We start from the raw sequence: 20,533 nt of genomic DNA, 5'->3' as shown, positions 1-20,533 counted from the left end.
AAGTGGAGGGGGAAAGCAGGAATAACTTTGATGATTCCTGCTTCCAAAGAAAGTGGAGGGGGAACTTCACAACAAAGTGCTTTGATTCCTGCTTTCCCCCTCCCCACACTTCCTTGTGAAGAAAGAAATTCTGGGTTAGAAAAGTGGGGGGACATTTTATACATAGAGGTGTATTATGCATGGAAAAATATGGTATGTATGAAAGCCATCACAACTTTCTAAAATACTTGAGAATTAGAAACGCGCATACTAGCAATTACCTGCCTGGCCCTTGTGATGCTTTACAGAGGTCTTTCGCTGGATTCTACTTACCCTTGCAGGTGATATGTTCCTAGTGGAGGTGCCCTCACAAAGGCTTTGCCCTGTTGTGACTTGTTGCAAACAAGTTTGTTTTACATTGTTCAAAGGGAGCGGGGAGTTGTCTTTCCCTGCCCTGAATCTTTATTTGGTAGGCTATAAATATTTAAACAAAATAGAGGCAACTTTCATGGAAATCTGGCTGTGTTGCAGCAATCTCCACCACCCTATTTCCCTTAAGAATACATGCCTTGTTCTCAAGCGTGATTGCATTTTCATGGAATGCAGTTGTACTTGCAAACACAGTGTATACAGTACTCCAAGTATACTTTCTTCATAGAGAAATATATATCTTTTTGCTACCATGGCTCCAAAATTCAGTACACCCCAATTTCACCCTCTGCTTCTGCTGCTCCTGTCTGTGTTAATTTGCCAAAAATGGATGATACCTGCCCTTCTACAGTTTGTATTGCCAGAAAGGTTCTCTGACAATGGAATTACAGTCCATTCCAGCCATTTTGCTTGTTTTGTTTGCTTGTTTTCATTTAGTAGAATGGCTGTTCTATTCAAGTAAACTGAATGACTTCTCTATTCACTTATATATGTGGGAGAGGGGGAATCTCACCCTTCCAAAAAGTACCTAATGGGGCTCCCTCTCCAAGGCAATAATATCCTTGGCAGGGCATAGCTTTCTAATCTCCAGCAATTTTGGCAGGACATTGGACTCCCCCATTCATCTTATGACCAACAAGATCCATGCCAGCAGGAATAGGATCCCATTCAAGTCAACGGAGCATTTTTTAAATTCATTTATTACACTAAGGTGGAAAGAAAAATGGTGTCCCATGCCCTATCGGAAAAGGGTTGGGATACCAGATGAATGATGTGCTCTCCAGTTGTTTTTTGGTGGTGCCAGTTCTTCTCTCTTCTGCAAAAGCACAGCAAAATCACTGCATTCACGCTCTGTTTTTCTCCACTCTGTCCCCTGTTCCCTTTCCCCTCTCATTTGTGTGCATTTTCCCTCGCCTTGCTGTGTCTCATTCACCACCACTTTCCCCCCTCCATCACTCTCCCTTTTCTTGTTTTCAGTGTCCTTTGCTCTCTCATTCTCTCTCTCTGTCACTGTTCAGATGTTCATGAGAGAATTAAGCTGAACAAATGAAGAGAGAGAGAGAAAGAGAGCAGGTTGACTTGCTCCCCGCCAGCTCTCCATCCAGGCTAGCTGCTACTACAGTATTCTTAAAGGCTTCCATGTGATCCAGAAGGCTGAAAAATCAGGGTTTCCTGTTAGCTGCACTGTAGAACAGCATTCCCCAACCTTTTTCGGACCACGGACCGGTTAATGGGTATGGACTCCATGCAGGGACCGGTTCGGGGTGGGGACAGAGCCTGGGAAAAATTCAAAAGATCTCTCCCCCTCCAGCTCCTGCCACCTGCGGGATCTGTCTGTGCTGCTGGCTTTCCAGCTAGGCTGGAAAGCCCAGCAGCACGGACAGACCCTGCGGCTGGAGACAGAGCGGAGGGGGTGGAAGGCAGGCTTCCAAGGGAGAGCAGGCAGGCAGCAGCAGGGAGAGACCCTGCAGAAGGCAGGAGCCTGGGCGATGGTGCAAGGCAAGGAGGGCTCCGCACAGCCCTGACAGCTCCCCTGCTCCCTTGTGAGCCTGCCTTCCCCCCCCCCGCCTCTGTCTTCAGCTATGGGGTCTCTCCGTGCTTCTGGCTTTCCAGCACGGAGAGACCCCGTGGCTGGAGACCCCAGGCTCTGTCGGCTGGGAGCACAGGGCAGTGGGGCAAGGCAAGGAGGGCTCCACAGCCCTGACAGCCTGCCAGCTCTCCCTTGTGAGCCTGCCTCCCCCCCCCCCCGCTCTGTGTCCCACCGTGGGATCTCTCCATGCTGCTGGCTTTCCAGCCAGGCTGGAAAGCCAGCAGCATGGAGGGACCCTGCGGCGGGACACAGAGCCCTGTGGGGAGGCCATTTGAATTTCCCAGACTCCTGTCTTCAGCCACTGGGTCCCTCTGCGCTGCTAGCTTTCCAGCCGGGCTCCTGGAGACCGCGCCACCGTTTGTGCAGGCGCACAAGCATGTGCGCAGGAGCAAATAACCTTTGCGGTGGTGAGTGCGGGGGGAGGTCTGTCTTGGCGGCCCGGTCGGGCTTAGGCCACGGATCAGCAATGGGCCACGGACCGGGATTGATGACCTCTGCTGTAGAAGACACTACTACACTCTCCGGAAGTTGAGTCATTGCAACTGGACTTCTTTCTTATTAAGCTGAAATGTTTACTTGGATGAGTAGCAAAACGTTTCAACCTAATAAGAAAGAAGTCCAGTTTCCATGACTCAACTTCCAGATAACCTCACCTGGATGACTGAGAATCTTCACAGATATATTACTACACTCTGTTTTTTTGCATTATCCCCCATTTCACTCCACTCTTCTTCTTTAGGCTTTGTTAACCTTCCTGTTTCTTTCCACTTCTTCTATTTTTGTGATTAGCCATCAACCCTGGAACCATTTTCTAGTATCAACTTTAGTTTTAGGATTAATCATACCAGCTCTGGGATGGAGAGAGGAACGCTCAGTTTCCTGTTCCAAGACAAACCTTATGTTGCTGGTGGCAATACAAGCTTTATCTGAGTGCACTAATCTTCCTATCCCAACATCAGCCAGAATGAATGTTCATGGTCCATCTTTTCTTCTCCCCTAATGAACATCCTGGTGAAAGTGTGCAGTTTTCCCAAGTATATCTGGAAATTGGGTAATGGCAACTGGACTTCTTTCTTGTTAAGTTGAAACGTTTCGCCACTCAGCCAAGTAGCTTCTTCAGTCTGAGGAGACTGAAGTCCTTTGTCCTTCTAATGAGCCTATTCAGACCAGGGGAAAGTGAAACCAACGTTGAAGATATATCAGGGATCTTCTACCAGCTAACTCTCCTCAGACTGAAGAAACTACTTGGATGAGTAGCGAAACTTTTCAGTATTTAACAAGAAAGAAGTCCAGTTGCCATAACTCAACTTCCAGATAACCTCACCTGGATGACTGAGAATTTTCACAGATATATTTTCCCAAATATAATTTGCTTGAGGATTGGGGGTGGGGGGTGAGAGGAGAAATAATAACCCACAGACTTCACCTTTGAAATAAGGTTGATTGGGCAAGTAGCAAAAGGCCAGGTAGGGATGGAAGATTTGGTAAACTCCTCATGCCACTTTCTTTCCAAATATAAGAGGAGAATTAAATCAAATATATTCCACTCAGAACAGGTTTATTTTCTTATGCCATATACACTTCAGAGAGTTCAGGAATGTTCCAGTAGAGACAGAACAATTCAGGTGCGCATTTCTTTTATAAAACAAACACTAATACAATGACAAATTTGATGCAGAGAAAGCCCAATTTTTTGTCAGAAATTTCAGATGTTCTAATATGGTTTAGCCTAGACATGAAAGAGCCTTAACAATCAAGCAGAGAGATAGCTGACATAAATTGTTTAATGTCATAAGACAGTACCCTGAGATTTAGCAGATCCTGGAGTATTAGTAGGCAATTGCAACTTTTCATTTTTTTTTAATTCTGCTGTCAGAATCAGACTATCTGGAGTTTGCTTTCTGTGTAACATTGATTCATATGACAGTTGGCTTTTGATGATACTTTCTCAAAGACTCAGTTAGAATAAGATTTTTCCAAAGTATTTGTATGAACGACTGATGTAAATAATGAAAACAGAAGTGCTTTCTAGAAAGGTTCTGGACTGTTTCCTGCTGAAAGGTACATTCATATACTCTACTGAACTCTGAATTTAGGTTTTTTAAGGCATACACTCTAGTCAGTCATTACTTACCTAGTTTTCTGTTGCGTGCATAAAGGGAAGCACCTAGTCCCACCACCACCCCATCTCAGTTGCCTTTTTCTCCACATGGAGAACAAGATGCCTGCAGAGGAGAGGATCCTGCTCACATACAGTCTCTTAATGTAAGCAACAACCGCAGTTTTCCAGGGTTCTTGCTTATATGGAGAGTCTACATGTCAGTAGGAACCAACCATTTGTAGGCACATCACTCCCCATGTGAAGAATGAGGCAACAGAGATCGGGAAGGGGAAACTAGGTGCTTCTCTCTAAATATGTTGGAGACCAGTAGGTACATAACAACAAAGTACAAGTATGTAGACACAATCCAGGGAACCAGATAATTACCTTCCTATGTCAAGAAAGTCATCTGGCCTTTCCCAGTGATCTCAAACAGTGTTTGCACTCTGACATTGGAGATGACTGGTCTAAAACAGAAAAATTGAAAAGTTCCTTTGTGTCACAGAGGCTTTGGGTCTGACTAAAGGAGCTATTTAGATTCCAGCCAAATGTGTTGTTTCAATATAGCATTAAGAAGTCAACCATAGGATAGCGTTTGGATTTGTCTTCTTGTGTGTTTGTTGAACCAGCAGCTTAAGTAAATAAGTGTAAGATGAGTTTGCTCAGAAATCTACGTAGGAGACCCTTTGGGAGCATCATATAAGAGCAGAAGGTTAAGTGCAATTAATAAATTAAGCATTCCTGAGAATTTTTCCTGAAGTAAAATAGCAGGTAGAGGGTAGTGCTTATTTCACATCATATTGGGGTGTTTTTTTCATGCACATGTGTGTAGTTGAAAGATAGAACAGGGGAAAAAATATGAATAGGCAATTTCTTTTAATTAGTGAAATTTCAGTTAGATGCATATCGTAAGAAGTAATGAGCTTCATAAAAGCAAAGGCCTCACTGGATCAAAGTCAGTTTAAGATAAGGGCATCTCAAGGTCACAGAGGGAGCTGCCCAGCAGTCCTATTTGCATAAAAAATTACTGACAGAAATAGGCCATGGAGGGAGCCCTGGCATTTTGATCTCTTGGCCTTTGTCATGGAGATTCCTTGCTGGGAAGGGAGGAAGGCCAGTGTCCCAGATAATGATTAACTGTTTTAATGGCATTCATTCATTCATTCACTCATTCCACACTAACTACTCGTGCAGAAAAAAAGGGTTATGTAAAATGACATTAGAAGAAAATCATTTGTAATCGTTGCATCGGGGGCTGCACTTTGAGGAGACATTAGGAGTAAATCCGTGGCGTGGTAGGCTTATGCTTTATCTTCTGATATTTACTGAGTTTACTGGTGCATGAAAAGCTTTCAGCAAGAATAGAAGATGGGATGGACCTTTCAGAGGTAATGCTATCTGCTGGGTTATTACTTCTATATATTGATAGTGAAGTAATCTTCAAGATATCACCCTACAAAATATAGATTATTTAAATGTTTGTCACAAAAAATCCTACAGCACAGTGCAGCTACTATCGTGAATGCTTCATTTTGTACCCACTGGATCAGAGACCTTAAATGCCTTTTAAAACCTGAAATAATGAGAATATAGTGAGCTTGACATCATATTGGTTCCCCCCTCCTTTCTGTCTTTTGGACAGCTGTAGGGAGATATGCATACTTAATCTGAATAACAAGTATTCAATTTAATTTGTATCCTTAAATCTGACCTTTTCAATTACATAAACAAAAGGAGGTGCCTTGCAGACATCTTTTGATGTCATGGGAACATATTTTTCTTGCATCCTTAAGGATTTTTATGAGATATGTAGAATAGAAAAGCAGGCACCCATTGTTTCTACTTTCAGGTAGTCGTGTACTATTATGTCATTATGAAATCCTTTTTTTGCCATATTTTTTACAGCTGATCATTATTAGGTTTGTTGAAATAAACAGCTCTGAAGCAGCTGCTATTTTGGTCTACTCGATCCATCTCATACTTGCCCTCAATATAGAACATCTATGCTAGCTGGTACTGTTCTAAGGTATTGTGAGGCAGGTACCTTGAACTATAGGGTTTGGATGCTGCATATATAGTCACTTTCACAAGGTATTACAAATCAAAGTATTATGAGATTTTAATTATTATGTTTTTTAAAAAGAATTCTGCATTCCTTTATGAGGAACAGTCTCCTCAATGCAGTTTACAAAGAAAAAAACACCAAGCAACAAAACATGGTTAATTAAAATAAAATAAAAAATTTAAAATAGCCACAACAATAACATAAAAATTTGCATTATTTTAAAAATAGGCCTCAATTCAATTAAAAGCAGCCTGGAATGACTAGGTCTTTAAGATTCTTTCAAGAATAGTTGAGTGGTGGAGAGAGAGAATAATCACATATCGTAGGGTAAGGCATGTTTTTAAAAAGAGTTGCAGATATATTAAAATGAGACTTGTATGAGTTCATGTAGTAATTAGTAAGTACAGGAGATGAGTGATGTCTTTAGAATTGATATTCCTCTGCTTTTCATGCACAAAAGAATATCTCTTTTAAAAGCAGTGCCTGTTGCCACACACATTTGCAACGAAATATGCATTGATCAGAACAGTTTGTATTTTTATGCAAATCTATGCAATTATGTTTATTATTTAAAACTATGTTTGATTGGCAGTAAAACCCATTGAATATATTGAGATTGTCTTCACACCAAGCATGCCTGATAGGATTTAAACTCAGATTTATTTAAATTGTGCGACCTCTCATTGTACTGTTATTAATTGGGAGGGACAGCTAAATTAATTTGATTGTATTATGCATATTTTGAATACAAGCTTAATTACTGCCTTTTTTGTTTTTGTTTTTTGTTTTTTGTTACAGACCAAGCCAGGACCACTGAAAAAGGCTAGTTCTTACCAGTCTCCTTTGGTGTACTGTTACAACTGTGCACAGAAAGGCCATTATGGATATGTAAGTTTCAGTACTTTCTTACATTATTTAAAGTATTATATTAAGAGAAAAACATCAAACACATACAGTACAGGATTCGGTTGTTTGGAAGCTTATGAAGTAATTTGAAGTCAGTCTAAATTTAGCAGTTCAAAAACAGTTTAAGGAATTTTACAAATAAATTGTGGCCTGCCTAAGATTTTTCATAGGTAATTGTCATTAAGATGCGTGACAGGATAGCATTTGTTTGAACTTTCCACAGCTGACATTATCTAAGATCAGATACCAGATTAAACTCAAAGGGGAAGAAAGTTACTGTTTTTTGGGATTATATTCCCAAAAATGCCCTGGCCAACATAAGTCAGTGGTTGGGTTGTGCTGCTCAGCATATTTTAAAAGCTGTCAATTCAAAAAAGTATATTTTCCATCTCTGGTTGAGATTGAGATTACCAAGAAGTGTTGTCTGAAACGTCTGAAGTTTTGTTTCAAATGTATATGAATTGGGCTTTCTCTGATAGATGAGGGAGAAAAAGTATTTCTAAAACAAAAGGGATTCCTTATACATTAACAGTGTCATTCTGCACAAGTCTACTGGGTACAGTCTCTTCTGAATTCATTGAGGCTTATTTCTTAAAAGCACATGTAGAATTGTTGTGTAATACTACTACCCCAATCCTAATTTTAAGAACATGTAGGCCTTATTACAGTGGTTCCCAACCGTGGGTCCCCAGATGTTCTTGGACTAGAACTCTCAGAAGCCTTCGCCACTAGCTGTGCTGGCCAGGATTTCCAGAAGCTGTCGTCCAAGAGCATCTGGAGACTCAAGGTTGGGAACCACTGGTTTATTATATGGTTCAGATTTGACGCAATACCTCATATGGCCTCTCTCTGCATATCTGCGTTGGAAAACAGTAGATGATCAACCTCAGTATACCAGTACATATAGCTATACTAACAGCACATAGATCTTGTTGAGTTCTTGTTGGAAAAAGAAATTGTAAGAAGTGATTGGCTTCTGATCTCTAATATGTTTTGCCAGATGCAGACCCGGTACTGATAGGACAGACCAGCCACACAGGCTAGCTTTATCATTTCCCAAACTACTGAGGACTGAAGAAATAGTGCTTGTAGCTGAAACACAGTAGAATATCCCAGTGTTACAGCACATTAAAGTGTTTTATCTTCAGTTTAAAAAAAACGCAACCTCATATTTTCTTAGAGATCTCAAAATTATGCTCTGAGTAATTTCACTTCTGTGAATTTACTGGTCTTTGACCGTAATAAAGTTCTCTCACACACACACTTCTGTGAACCTGTCAACTGAATTAGTTTATTGCTTTTTTATTTATTTTCATGATAATCTTCCATAATTTGAGATAAAAAATGTCAGTATTGGACTATATGAAGCAGCCTTCTTATATTCTAAGTGCAATGTCCATGATTATGCTGGCATATTTTAAATATGATTTCAGAATTTAAATTTTTCTAAAAATGATGTGGAATCTTATAGATTTACATTGAACATTATAGAATAATTTGCGACATACAGTACTTGCAGCACAATCTAATGACATTTACTTCTTAGAAATATCTAGACCATCTGTGTCGCATATGGCACCCCAAGTGTCAGCTTTGCAGGTTTGTGGCACAATTTGGATTTGTGATAGGAATAAACTTTGAAAATATTCTAAATTGCCAGTGATTTCAGAGATTTAGCAAGTTCATTTTTTTTCTCAAAACTATGATATCAAGTAGCAGTTTTAGCTGCCACTATCATCTGGTACGAAGGAGCATAACGAATCTGTAGCCACATGATAGGCGTACTGACAATTAATTTTGTATCCAAATTTAAAGTAGATACTGTAACTTGATTTTGAGTGGTTCAGCAGCTGACAGTGTTTGAGGCAGATTTTCCATATGCTAAAGTTTATGGACATAGTCCAATGAAGAGATATCTCATGCGAATCACATTGTGATAGACAGAAGGTCTGCTCTGCCAGATTGCTGTCATTAATGGCTCACCAGAACCAATAGAGGCTTAGAATTTTGTGTCTCATTGTGAATTGCATAATGTGGATCAACTTTTCCCCATCAAAGGATCCCACTTCGCTATTACTGCCATTATTTTCAGTAACCATGGAGCAGGATTTGATCTGGATTCTTCACTTACTATCAAGGAATGTACACTCTGAAGTGTTGTCCAAACCTCTCTATTTTATCATTAATGCATGAACAAGAAGATCTATAAATGCAGTGTACAAGGCTCTTAAAAATGTGTTGGTTAGAAACAACTAGAGGACCAGTGAGAAGAGAGGGAGACCTTCAATACAATGTACTGTAGGGTTAACAAAAGCAAGAGCCGTAAACCAACTAAAGGATACCAAAGACAAGTCAGAGAGACAGATGTTCAGCAGCGTTATTTTTTCAGAACATCTTATGAATGTGGCCCAGCAGTCAGGTTCTAAATTTGAAGAGTTACCATCCTTATCAAAACTGTACAGAGCATATTCTAGAATTCAGATTTTGTGTCCACAGCAAGCCGCAAGGCTGTAGAAAAGAGAGGATCTGCAAAAATGTCTTGCACTCCAAGCTGTCAATCAGATATAGTGTTTCTCAGGTGGGTTGGTAACAGGCTGAGCTTTCCATCCTCTGTGTGTTACCTGTGGAGCAAAAGAGCATCCCCAGAGTATTTAACAGTACAAAGCATGTGGCAGTAGTGGCAGGTCACTTGAAAGAGGGTCTGAGAAAGTGCATGTCATACAGCATGGAGGTGATGGTTCAATGCAGTGATGTTAAAAAGAGGAAATAGGAGTGCCTGCTGTTAGAGGTTTGTGCTTTTCACCCGCTAGGGCTTTACTGTCAACGTATTGAAGGGGAAAAGACCATCTGCCTCCTGCATAAATTCTAGACTTTATGCAGCATCTCCAAGAAGATCTTGGGGGAGTGTGTTCCACAGCCATCAAATAATATCCAGCCTTCTTCACATAGTCTTGTATAAAATTATTAGGGTGGGCTTGGAAAAAAACATTTGCCCACACAGATGAGAAATAATTAGCAATTCTTCTTTATAGATACATAAAATATTCAAGCCATTTTCCAGTTTTTTTTTAAAAAAAGATCAAAACATTTAAAATGCTGTTTGCAGTAAAAGCTGCACCTTTCATTACGAAAAGCATAACTTTTCCCTTTACATAAAAGAGTCAACATATCAAGAGTACAGAACATTGAGTCTACATTTGGAAAGGAGTTGTTTGCAGAGGAAAACTTTCTTTCCCACTCAGATCATTTAGAAGGCTAAGTAGCAGAGTCTGATAAATCATGCTGAAGTTTGATGCTCTCACTAGAAGCATAGATTGTGAAGGCTGGCCTCAGGAAATAATAATTTTTAAAAATAGTTAAGAATAAGCTGCCTGGTTTTTTAAATGTTCAAAATTGAATAAAACACGCCCACCAGACAATAAAATAATTTGCAAACCAAGAGGAACAGATAGGATTTTCATACCTCCATAGAGGGAGAACAAGTTTCATCTGCATCTGTTACAGCTAATGCCTTAAGGGCAAGGAAGAACATTTTGTGAGGTTTTATAATGCTTAGCTTGAAGCAGCTTTGACGGCAGCCATCTCCGCATTCAAGAGGCAACAGATATCCAAGGAAGATGGCAACCTGTGACAGTATTTACCCAGAGAAGCTGAAATGTGAGCAAGGAAAAGGCTAATATTTTCTTGTCGGAATGCTTTGTTTGTCTAAGGGGTTCCAAATCAATGTGACTATTCAGGTGGAGTCTGCTATTCCAGTCAATATAGGCAAAGCTGAAATGACATCTTTGTCAGATTCTGAACAGCCCTGACATTCACCATATTGTCACTGCTTATTTTTTTGCTATTACAAATGCTCTCATAATAAGTCACATTCTTTTGGTCATTATGGTCAGCCAAGAAGGGCAAGAATCAAGTACTCTGCTTTCAGTCTCACACTTCTGTTAACATTCTCAGGCCTCGGGGATTTGGAAAGTCTCTCCACATCCTTAAGCTTCACAGATTTGAAAATTATTGATAAAAACTGAAGAATCGTAACGTCTAGCTTGGAACACTGATCCAAAATAACTTGAGAACTCTTCCAGATGAGAGAGGCAACACTTTAAATCACTCTTTCATTAAATACATTTGTGAAGAATAAAAATTTAAGAGCATTGGTTACGAGTGTAAAGCCATATTATGAAAGCAATTTTGGGTCAGTTGATCTGAAGGCAACTTCAGTGTACATAATATTTCACTTTGCTCATGATTCACCACCTAGAACTTTCCTCCTGACACACTCAATCTCTTGGAAGCAGCCAGCTGCATCCTCAGAGACCACAACACTGAAGAAGAGTCCTGTTTTTTTCCTCTGCTAGGGACACTTGTAAAGTGTTAACCCCCATAGTTACTTAAACATGTGCGTAGTGATAGTGAAAAGGGGACTCCAGGGGAATCATTAAAATGTATTTTCTTGTATAGACCAGGCATTTCTGGTTTCACACAGATATTTAGTTAGTGCCAGTTAGCAACAGCAATTTTATTTTAGAAGGGCAAAAAGTAATTGGTACAATTTATCTGGTTTGGTTCATTAGATAGAATTTGAATTATTGAAGGCAGTGGGTCCATAAAATGTGTGAAAATAACATTAAAATATGACTTGCAGGAGTGCACAAAAAAGCGGATGTTTGGAGAGACCTTTCCTACTTTCCCCTTCATCTATTACTATGATAGTGAATATGACATGAAGAGAAATTATCAAAGAGGAAAGAAGAAAGTACAAGGTATGAATACATGTGTGGGTTTTCCTAAGCCCACGTCTTGCTGATTGTTGTTGTTGTTGTTGTTGTTGTTGTTGTTGTTGTTGTTGTTGTTGTTGTTTTCATCTCTAACCTGACTGCTGTTACATTTATGACTTTTTGACTTAAGCTAAATAATAAGGGGTACTGTTACAAGCCTGTTACAAAAGAAGTTCCATTTATCTTCTGGCTAGATGGCCTCATCAGCCTGAAATTCTAACTTAATAAGTGCATTAATTATTGGGGAAAACACTTTAGAATGATGGGATGATATATTCAGCATGTAGGGTGGCATTTGATCTTTACAAAGAAATTGGAATTTTTTTCAACCCGCTTCAGTATCTCAGGTAGATAAAATATCCTGCAGTCTTAACTAGTGTTTTATTTCTGAGGTAAAGCTGCTTGTGAGCATGCATACACTTTTGGAAACCTCTCTCTAAAAATGTATTCTTCATTCAGTGTTGGCATTTTTACGAACTGTAATTTTTACTAATTTGTTTAGATTTATACACCACCCATTTAGTGGACATGGTGCTGATAAATCATGATGATTTTTGAAACCTTTGCTTCCACTTTGCAAATATTGCAAGACCATCTGTGTGTGTGTGTGTGTGTGTGTGAGAGAGAGAGAGAGAGAGAGAGAGAGAGAGAGAGAAATCTTACACTTTTCCTGGTAATTTGCTAAGAGATTCAACTGTTGGTGCTCTCAGATACCCCTAAGATTGAATGTACAAGACTAGCATTATAAAGGGCAGGAGGCATATAATATGAACTCACAGATGCACCTGCGACTCATTATTATTGGAATATTTATATAATGAATGAAATATACAAAGGGTCTATTTTTCATGGACTTGCTTAATAAGGTGCAGCCTGTGCTTTTAGTTTCTTCATTTGTATGCTGTGGTAGATTATTCATTTGCCAGTGTAGTTTGGCTCTTTTACTAGTTTCAAGTGTCTTGGTTTTACAGAGCTTGAGGAAGCTGGCCTGGTGCTAAAGAGGCCACGTATGGACAATGACCAGAGACAGTACAGCCATATGAAAAAGAGGAGAATGTTGAAGGAACATGACAAGAAAAGAGATAAGTGCTCTATAAAGCCCAAGAAGAAGTTGCAGAGAGACACACTTAGAAGGAAACATAAGAAGGAGGCCCAGGGAGACTATACCATAGAAGAGGACTTTCCAAGAGGTGGTCGTGTGGAAAAGAGCAGAAAGGCCAGAAAATGCCGTAAGCCTAGCCTCCAAATCATTGGGGGCAAAATGGAAACCCTTCAGGCTCCTCCGGAGGCACCAAAAAAACAGAAGAAAAAGAAGAAGCGGAGAAACTACACAAGCAATAGTCGCACAGAAGAGGACAATTTGTTTCTTATAAAACAAAGAAAGAAGAAATCAAAACAGAACCCTAGTTGCTGATCTGATGAAAGGCAACTTGGCAATTGGGTGTTTGCTCAAGATAGGGCTTTGACCCACCCATCCCCAAATTATGTTGTGGAAAGCAAAACAACAATGCAGTTGAGACTGGGTTTACCAAAAAGCAGAGAGCTTGCCTCTTCCATTCCGTAAAGAGGCTGTCTTTGCTTTGACAACAAGGGATTGATGTATGCAAGAATAAATAAGGGCTGATGGTTTTCTACAGTTTCTGTGTTGAGACTGAATATTGGTGGAGGGGAAGAGTCGTAAGGGTGCACATTGGCAGCTCAAAAACCACACCCATGTTGTGTGTTTCAGGCAGTCTTTTAATAAGCCCACCTGTTTAGTGGCACTTCTGTTTAGCATACAGTATGTGCAAGCTTTTGAAAAGGGTTTTCTAAATGGGAAATTCATAGGGGACATAGTTGACAAAAACAAATAGGCTTAGAGCTGGTTCACATATTTGACAGGAGTGTCCAGAGAGGAAGCATGTCCCCTCTGTGCTTGTCGATCTCACGGAACGGCAGAATGTGTGTCAGCACAAGGATTGCTTCAGGCAGCTCCTCTCCCTGCTTCATGAGGTGTGCTTGATTCTGAGAAACAGGAAGGGAAGCTACAAGAGAGTTCTCCTTTCTGTCCTGATTTATTTTCCTGCCAAAGACTGTTGGAGTCTAGCCACTCTGCACAGATGTCATTCTTCTACCTTAGATAATATTATGATGTCTTCAGTTTGTCACAGATGCAATCCCACGAGTTTGACTGGCAGGCCTGGTGAGAGAGAACAAGTCTCCCTTGATACTTGTTTTCTTTTTAATGTAAAAACATTTGAGTCATCAAATCACTTGTACAAGTAGGTCTCCAGTTTTTAAAGAATATAATCATGTATGGAATTTACATGTACTCAGACATAGATTCTTTTGTAATACCATTTCTTTAAATTTGAGTACTTTTATCCTTTGAACTGAGATGAAGGTTTTGTGACAGAAATAAATGTGATATTCAAGGAGAAAGGCAAAAGTTTTCATGCCTTCCTTATTTGTTTCTGAAAAACAAAGTATACATTGTCGTCTTATGTTAATATTGTTAATCCTTTTAACAGCAACCCAGACAATTTGGGGTGTTTGATAAAATATTTTTTCTTACTCTGGTATTAGTCTTCATGCTAGGAAGGATGTCTTTGGTACTGCACAGTGGTACTGTACTGGAACCTTATTTTATGCCTTTTCTGGCATAGATCCTTAACAGAAGTAGCTTCTGATGTTAATTAATATATATCATCCTTGATATTATCTTACCAAGCATACCCTTCAGTCTTCGTATCTAGAATATCTCAAGGGAGTCCAGGCTAGTATGTTGTAGGCATACAGTATAAGCGTAATTGTGATTGTACAGTACACCATGGGAGTATTTTGCAAGCGTGAGGATGGTGAGTGGGAAGTAATTCAGAAGTAGAATATGTATACTAAGATATTTGGAGCCAATAAATGATGGTGTAATGACGTTACGTTGGCTGGCATTAAAAAATAGGTGAGTAGCATTCAGGTCAGAAGAACAGCAGTCTACAGAAAAGGTAAAAAAGGAAGACCAGGTGTTGATTGTATTGCAGTTATTCTACCAAGGTAAGACAATAAAGAATGAACCATGCTGGTAAATTTAAAATTTACTGTATGCTCTCTCTTCATAGCTCTAATAAAATGAGCTACAGCAATCCTCTCCATGTGTATTTTAGGTCAGTATTAAGTTCCTGTTTTATCTTTTCATGACAGTAAGTCATCCTCTTCAGAAATTGGGTTTTTTATTTTGTTTTTTCTCCTCTTTCTTTCTTTCTTTCTTTCTTTCTTTCTTTCTTTCTTTCTTTCTTTCTTTCTTTCTTTCTTTCTTTCTTTCTTTCTTTCTTTTCTTTTTCTTTCTTTCTTTCTTTCTTTCTTTCATTCTTTCACATTGTCATTCTTTACCCTGAAGATGCCAGAGACTGAAAAACATCCTTATCCCTGGAGAGGAAGGTGTCTCAAGGTCACAGTTGATGTGCACTGGCAAGGTAGCATGAGGGAGTCTACATTGTGAGAATAAATAAAGGGCTTTTCTCAATATGAAGAGCTGAGAAGAAGGAAGTGGATCACGTTACGCTATGAGTTTGGCGGAGAATTGCCCCACGTATGAACATGTGGCAAGAATGTACTCAGTCACTTATTTAGTGCGAACTCTGTACTCTAGATGTGTGGCTAGAGTAAAAGAAGAAACGTGTCAGTTTCTAAAGTCCGCTTCTCTTCTGCTTGTGAAGGCCGAAGTGGCAAGAAAAAGCAAATTAGAATAATCTGAATACCTTTTCCTCTCTGACACAGAGGCTACCACAATGATTCCTATTCTGTAAAAATAACCATGATTCTTATTCTGGGTTCTATTGAAGCCCAAACAATTTGTGAAAACCATAAAGATTTGCATCTGTTTTTTCATTGTATATTATTCATTCTTCCAAACTTAACCCAGGAATGCATCACTTCAGCCAATTGTAGGGAGAGATAAAATGATATGTGCCAAAATGGTGAGATGAGATAAAGATCCTCTGCACAAAAAAGCTGAAGTTTTATGACCTGTAGAGCTTGTGTGCATTAAATTTCATACTTGCTTGTTTTGTATAATTTATTTTGCAATAGATATGGATATGAATTGTCAGGAAGCTAACATCTAATTGCTAAGGCCAGAAGGACCACTTTTGGTCTGCTTCAGACATAACCATCTTAGGTCAATAAATGACCATTTATATTGCTGAAAAGGAATTTCCCTCCAACTTCACCCTCTTCTGTCTCCTCCTCATATGCTGCCTTTTGTGCTTTTATTGTGTTTAAATCCATTGATTAATTGATCAGGAAGCTGGTTTAATAGTAGTTTCCTAATCAGGATTTGGATGTTGCAGTAATCTTTCTGGAAAGGAGAAGGATGTTCCCATGCCACAAAGTGCGCATATGTCAACCTTGACATGTCCCAGTTGGAAAAGGAGGTATCTGCGTAAAAGCTGCATTTTATATATGAAGCCCTCCTCTTGCTTTTACATATTCCTTTGGGATCATTCAGCAGCCATCAGTTGTGCTCAGTGCATCTTTTATTCAGAGCTAGGATGGCTACAGTTGGCCCTTCACATGATGTTGGACTGCAACACCCATTATCCTTCTCCATTGATTGTATTGTGTGGGTCCCATTAGCCCTAACCAGCACAGACATTATTGAGAGCTGATGGGGATTACAGTCTGGCATCTAGAAAGTCACACGTTTTCCAAGTTATCAGAAAGGCATATTTTGCTATGCACAGTGTATCCAGAGGAAGAGTCCATGGTTCAGAATTGTTAAGCCAGTACATAGTTTGCCACTTTGCTTTTCTTCAAAAACAAAACTTATATAAGTTCATTTTAGGTCATCACTGAAGTAACCATAGTGGCCTACTCAATTGGGGTCCCTCACCCATCAAATCCAGACTGCTTTAAAATTATATTGTTTAAAATCCAGCTGTAAGTCAGTTAATCATGGAAACTATGTGGGCTCTTATAAGCTTTTTGACTTGCAAACTCAACAAGGTTCCCTCCCCCCAATAAAGCAGTGTTAATTAGGACTTCCAACACCTCAAGGATCTTTGTCCAATAATTTGACTTCTTAATTATTCCATAAATGTGGTGACGCTTTCCTAAAAATATACTTTTTATCCTGTTCTTTAGGGCTTATAAAGATTCTAAGCTTCGGGAACCATCGTGTATGGCGAATCCACCACTTGCTGAGCAGCCTGTGTCTTAAGATGTTCTATTGAACACTAGCTGGATTTTCTATGCACTATGGGTTTTCATTTTGTCTTTTAATTTTTACTTTAATGACTTACTTTTAACAAAAGAACAAAGTAACAACCAAGCTTTTAAAATAATAACAAAAATGTGTGGACCCTAAGAGAGAGAAATTAAATTGACTTCCAGAAAACTCTTTAATTAAAAACTTCAGAAAGTTCCATTCAAAATAGCTTTGAGTGTAAACTTTTGTAAACTTAATCAATTAACATCCAGCAGAGTTTGGACTTTGAGAGAACACAACATGCACCCTCTGTATTAATGACCTTCCAATTACTTTGCCCTGGTCTCTGATTTAAGCATAACCATATTACAAGCCTTGGGGCCCAAATTCACCATGATAACATATTAATTAGGCAAAAATAAAATCAATATGCTTTGTACTTATTCATATTTCCAAATAATATTAGAACATTTATAATTCAACTTTGTATGTAAATTTTTTAATATTTACCCCATTGCTTCTTAAGCACCCATTTATCATCTATTGATTCATATGTATCAACTACTGATGTAACCGAGGCACTAGCTGGTTCTTTCTTAAATTTGCTAGTAATAGTTTAGCAGTGAATGTCACAGACACAAAAAGATAAATCACCACTTCTTTCTAATGTGTCAGCAATAATAGGAGTCACGAGTCTTACTTTAGTGGGAGTCCTGTCATTCTCATGTTCTGCTATGTGTTTCATGATACTTTTAAGCAGGGAAATTCAGTAATTCATTAATAAATTCAATAATAATGTATAATATTTGACTTCATTTATAACACTGAAGGTTGTTGTATGTCCAGCAAACAAACCTAGCTGTGTATTTTTCCATAATATTTAAAACTTTTTATTTGTTATTTTTTTATTTTAAATTATTTTGCTTGTGACTGGCTTATATATTTAAAATGACTGTACTTTTAAATAGAATCTAACAGCTAAATACTGTATGTGTGGAACAGGTAAGCATTCAAAGAATACCTTTCCTTAAATGGAAAGGCAAAGGAAGTCAGTTAGGCATACCAAAGGGTCCTAGCTTTGCCCTGCCTTTCTGTTTAATATGGTATTCTTTGAATATTTACCAGTTCCATGGCTAACAGCTTTTAAGATCAGTACACAATTGTTTGTTTGTTTGTTTGTTTGTTTGTTTGTTTGTTTGTTTTGGTTAAGCTAAATATCTGTTTAGCAATCACAGGCATGGACAAAGTATGACCTGTATGTTGTTGGAATACAGCCCCCATCAATTCTAGCCAGCCGAGACACTGCGGTGAAATGCTGGTAGTTTGGCCATCCCTGGTTTCACAGATATAAATATTGTAAGTGATAAACTGATATAATATAAATTATACATTTATATTAAAATGATATTGTGCTGTAAATATTATAAGTTAAACTTGTTTTTGGTAGTAGCTCCTGCTAGACCTTTCTATAATTTTTTAACAGAGGCTGAAATTCTATTGCTTAGCAAGTTGCAGCTAGAGTAGGTCCAGTGAATTAGTGAAACTGACAGAGGAGTCAACTCCTTGAATTCCCACTGATTCAGTGGCCCTTCTCAGTTATATCTTGCTATGCTAAGCAACAAGATTTCAGCCAAAATATCATAAATTAAATTTTCAAAAGAATAACAATTTGTAAGGTTGGAATCTGAAAGTAGGAAGGGTTTTTGTGTATTTTTCACATTTTGGTACTTTTTTGCCACCCCAGCCCTTCCAAAAACCCAGAAGTTTTGAACTTTGCACAAAATACAACGTTTATTATGCAGAATACAGGGTTTTTTATGCAAGAAATACTTTTTTTCCTCTCTCAGTGAAAAATATTGCAGAATTTTTCTTTAAACAGTAGCTTGATGGGTAAAGACACTTTTTAAATCAAGGATGAGAACATTTGCAAGTATTTCGTGCATCCTTATGAGTAGCAGAATGCTAGATTTTCTGCTGCTGCTTAGGGGAGTAGATTAGTACCCACACACATCATATATTGGTTATCTCAAATAACCTGCATAAATGAATCAGCTGTCACTAATCATCACCATGGAGACCTTGTCATTGCTTCCAACTTATGACAACCCTGTGAATGAACCAAAGGTCCAAATCACCCACTACCCTTCTTATTTGTTGAAAAATTGACATGACCCTCGCTTTGTGTTTAGTTGAAAAGTCGTTGAAAAAAAAGTCAGCTTCAGGGATTTTCTCTTGCTTGGTGTCACTTTGTGAATGGTAATGAGCACAAGAGGGTATCTTACAGACCATCTTGACTGCTGCCATTGGTGTTGTCAATATTCAGGCTGCCCTTTGTTATGTAAAGCTTGGTATCCTCTTTCCTGTTGGCAATGAGGGCATGATACTGTGGAGCAATATTAGGGCATTTTCTGGCATCTGAGTCATGGATGCAGAAGCACAATTATCCACAAGCATAAACCAAAGTTTTTTTTTTAAGAACTGAATCTAATGTAAGCAGTTCAGAGGACGAGGAGGAGGACAACAAAATAAGGCACCAAACCACGATGTTTAGAAAATGGGGAAGTAAAATAAATGCCATTCCATGAATGTAGAGCTCTTTTTTTCCATTTGGAATCAGAATGTTTGCTCAAACATGGAGAAGAATCTCTCTCCTGCTTTGAGTTGTTCTGAATAAACCCAAAGAGCATAACGTGCAGACAGGTTAGCTTTCAAACTCTTGTGCAGTAAATGTACTTTAAAAGAGTTACAACAGAAAATGGTGCTGGATTCTATGACAGTTCATAATTGGGCTTTTTGCATTGCAAAAATGATGATTAGCACCTCCGTTCATTATCAAAGCAAATTTAATTTTTATATGTAGAGACAGCTGGCTGTATTTAAAAAGGAGGTATTATTTATATAGCCTGAAAAATTTATTCATGATAAATATGAAAGAAATTCATAGCCTTTAACCAAGAGTATATTTTATATGTGTGCCTAATAGTCCTTTGTTTGGGGGAAAAAACCTGATGTACTTAATGTCTGCTAAAATTGCATTTGTGCAAACAGTGGCTTATTTTTTAAAAAAAGCCCAATCCTATGTATGTTTCAGGCTTTTTAAAAAGTGCCATCATTTGCATACAGTATATATAATTTTGTTGGGATCTGTGTTTTTATATACAGCAGGTTTTTTTTTTTTTAAGGAGCCTATCTATGCCGAAGTATCCAGTATGGTGTAATAGATAGAGTGATAGATTAGGACTCAGGAGACTTGGGTCCAAATCCCAGCTCTGACATGGAAACTCATAGGGGAGTGGCACTAAGAAAACCATTTCCTAAATATTTCATTTCCCGCGAAAGCCCTATTAGGATCACTAGCAGTTAGTTCTATCCTGACGGTACATAACACATGCATGTTTGCTCAGAAGTAACTGCTATTATATTCAATATGGCTTGTTTCTATGTTAAATGTGCACAGGAGTGCACTCTTAAGTTTTTCAGAAGCCCAGTTAATTTCACAAGTAAC

The 20,533-nt window shown here is 38.7% G+C and overlaps 1 protein-coding gene across 4 annotated transcripts in view; it reads left to right on the top strand.

The window, feature by feature from the left end:
- ZCCHC7 (zinc finger CCHC-type containing 7) overlaps positions 1-14,274 on the top strand; it is a 158,534-nt gene extending 144,260 nt beyond the window's left edge. For all 4 annotated transcript variants that reach the window (XM_072991916.2, XM_020791335.3, XM_078384812.1 and 1 more), the window contains 3 exons: positions 6,964-7,053; positions 11,714-11,831; positions 12,818-14,274. In XM_072991916.2, coding sequence (XP_072848017.2) covers positions 6,964-7,053; positions 11,714-11,831; positions 12,818-13,260 — 651 coding nt within the window. In that variant the 3' untranslated portion in view covers positions 13,261-14,274. The remainder of the gene's footprint in view (positions 1-6,963; positions 7,054-11,713; positions 11,832-12,817) is intronic.
- The last annotated feature ends 6,259 nt before the right edge of the window (positions 14,275-20,533 follow it).

Source organism: Pogona vitticeps, chromosome 2 (genome assembly GCF_051106095.1).
Source record: "Pogona vitticeps strain Pit_001003342236 chromosome 2, PviZW2.1, whole genome shotgun sequence".
In the NCBI taxonomy this organism is placed as follows: domain Eukaryota; kingdom Metazoa; phylum Chordata; class Lepidosauria; order Squamata; family Agamidae; genus Pogona; species Pogona vitticeps.
This window is presented reverse-complemented; position numbering and strand designations above follow the sequence as displayed.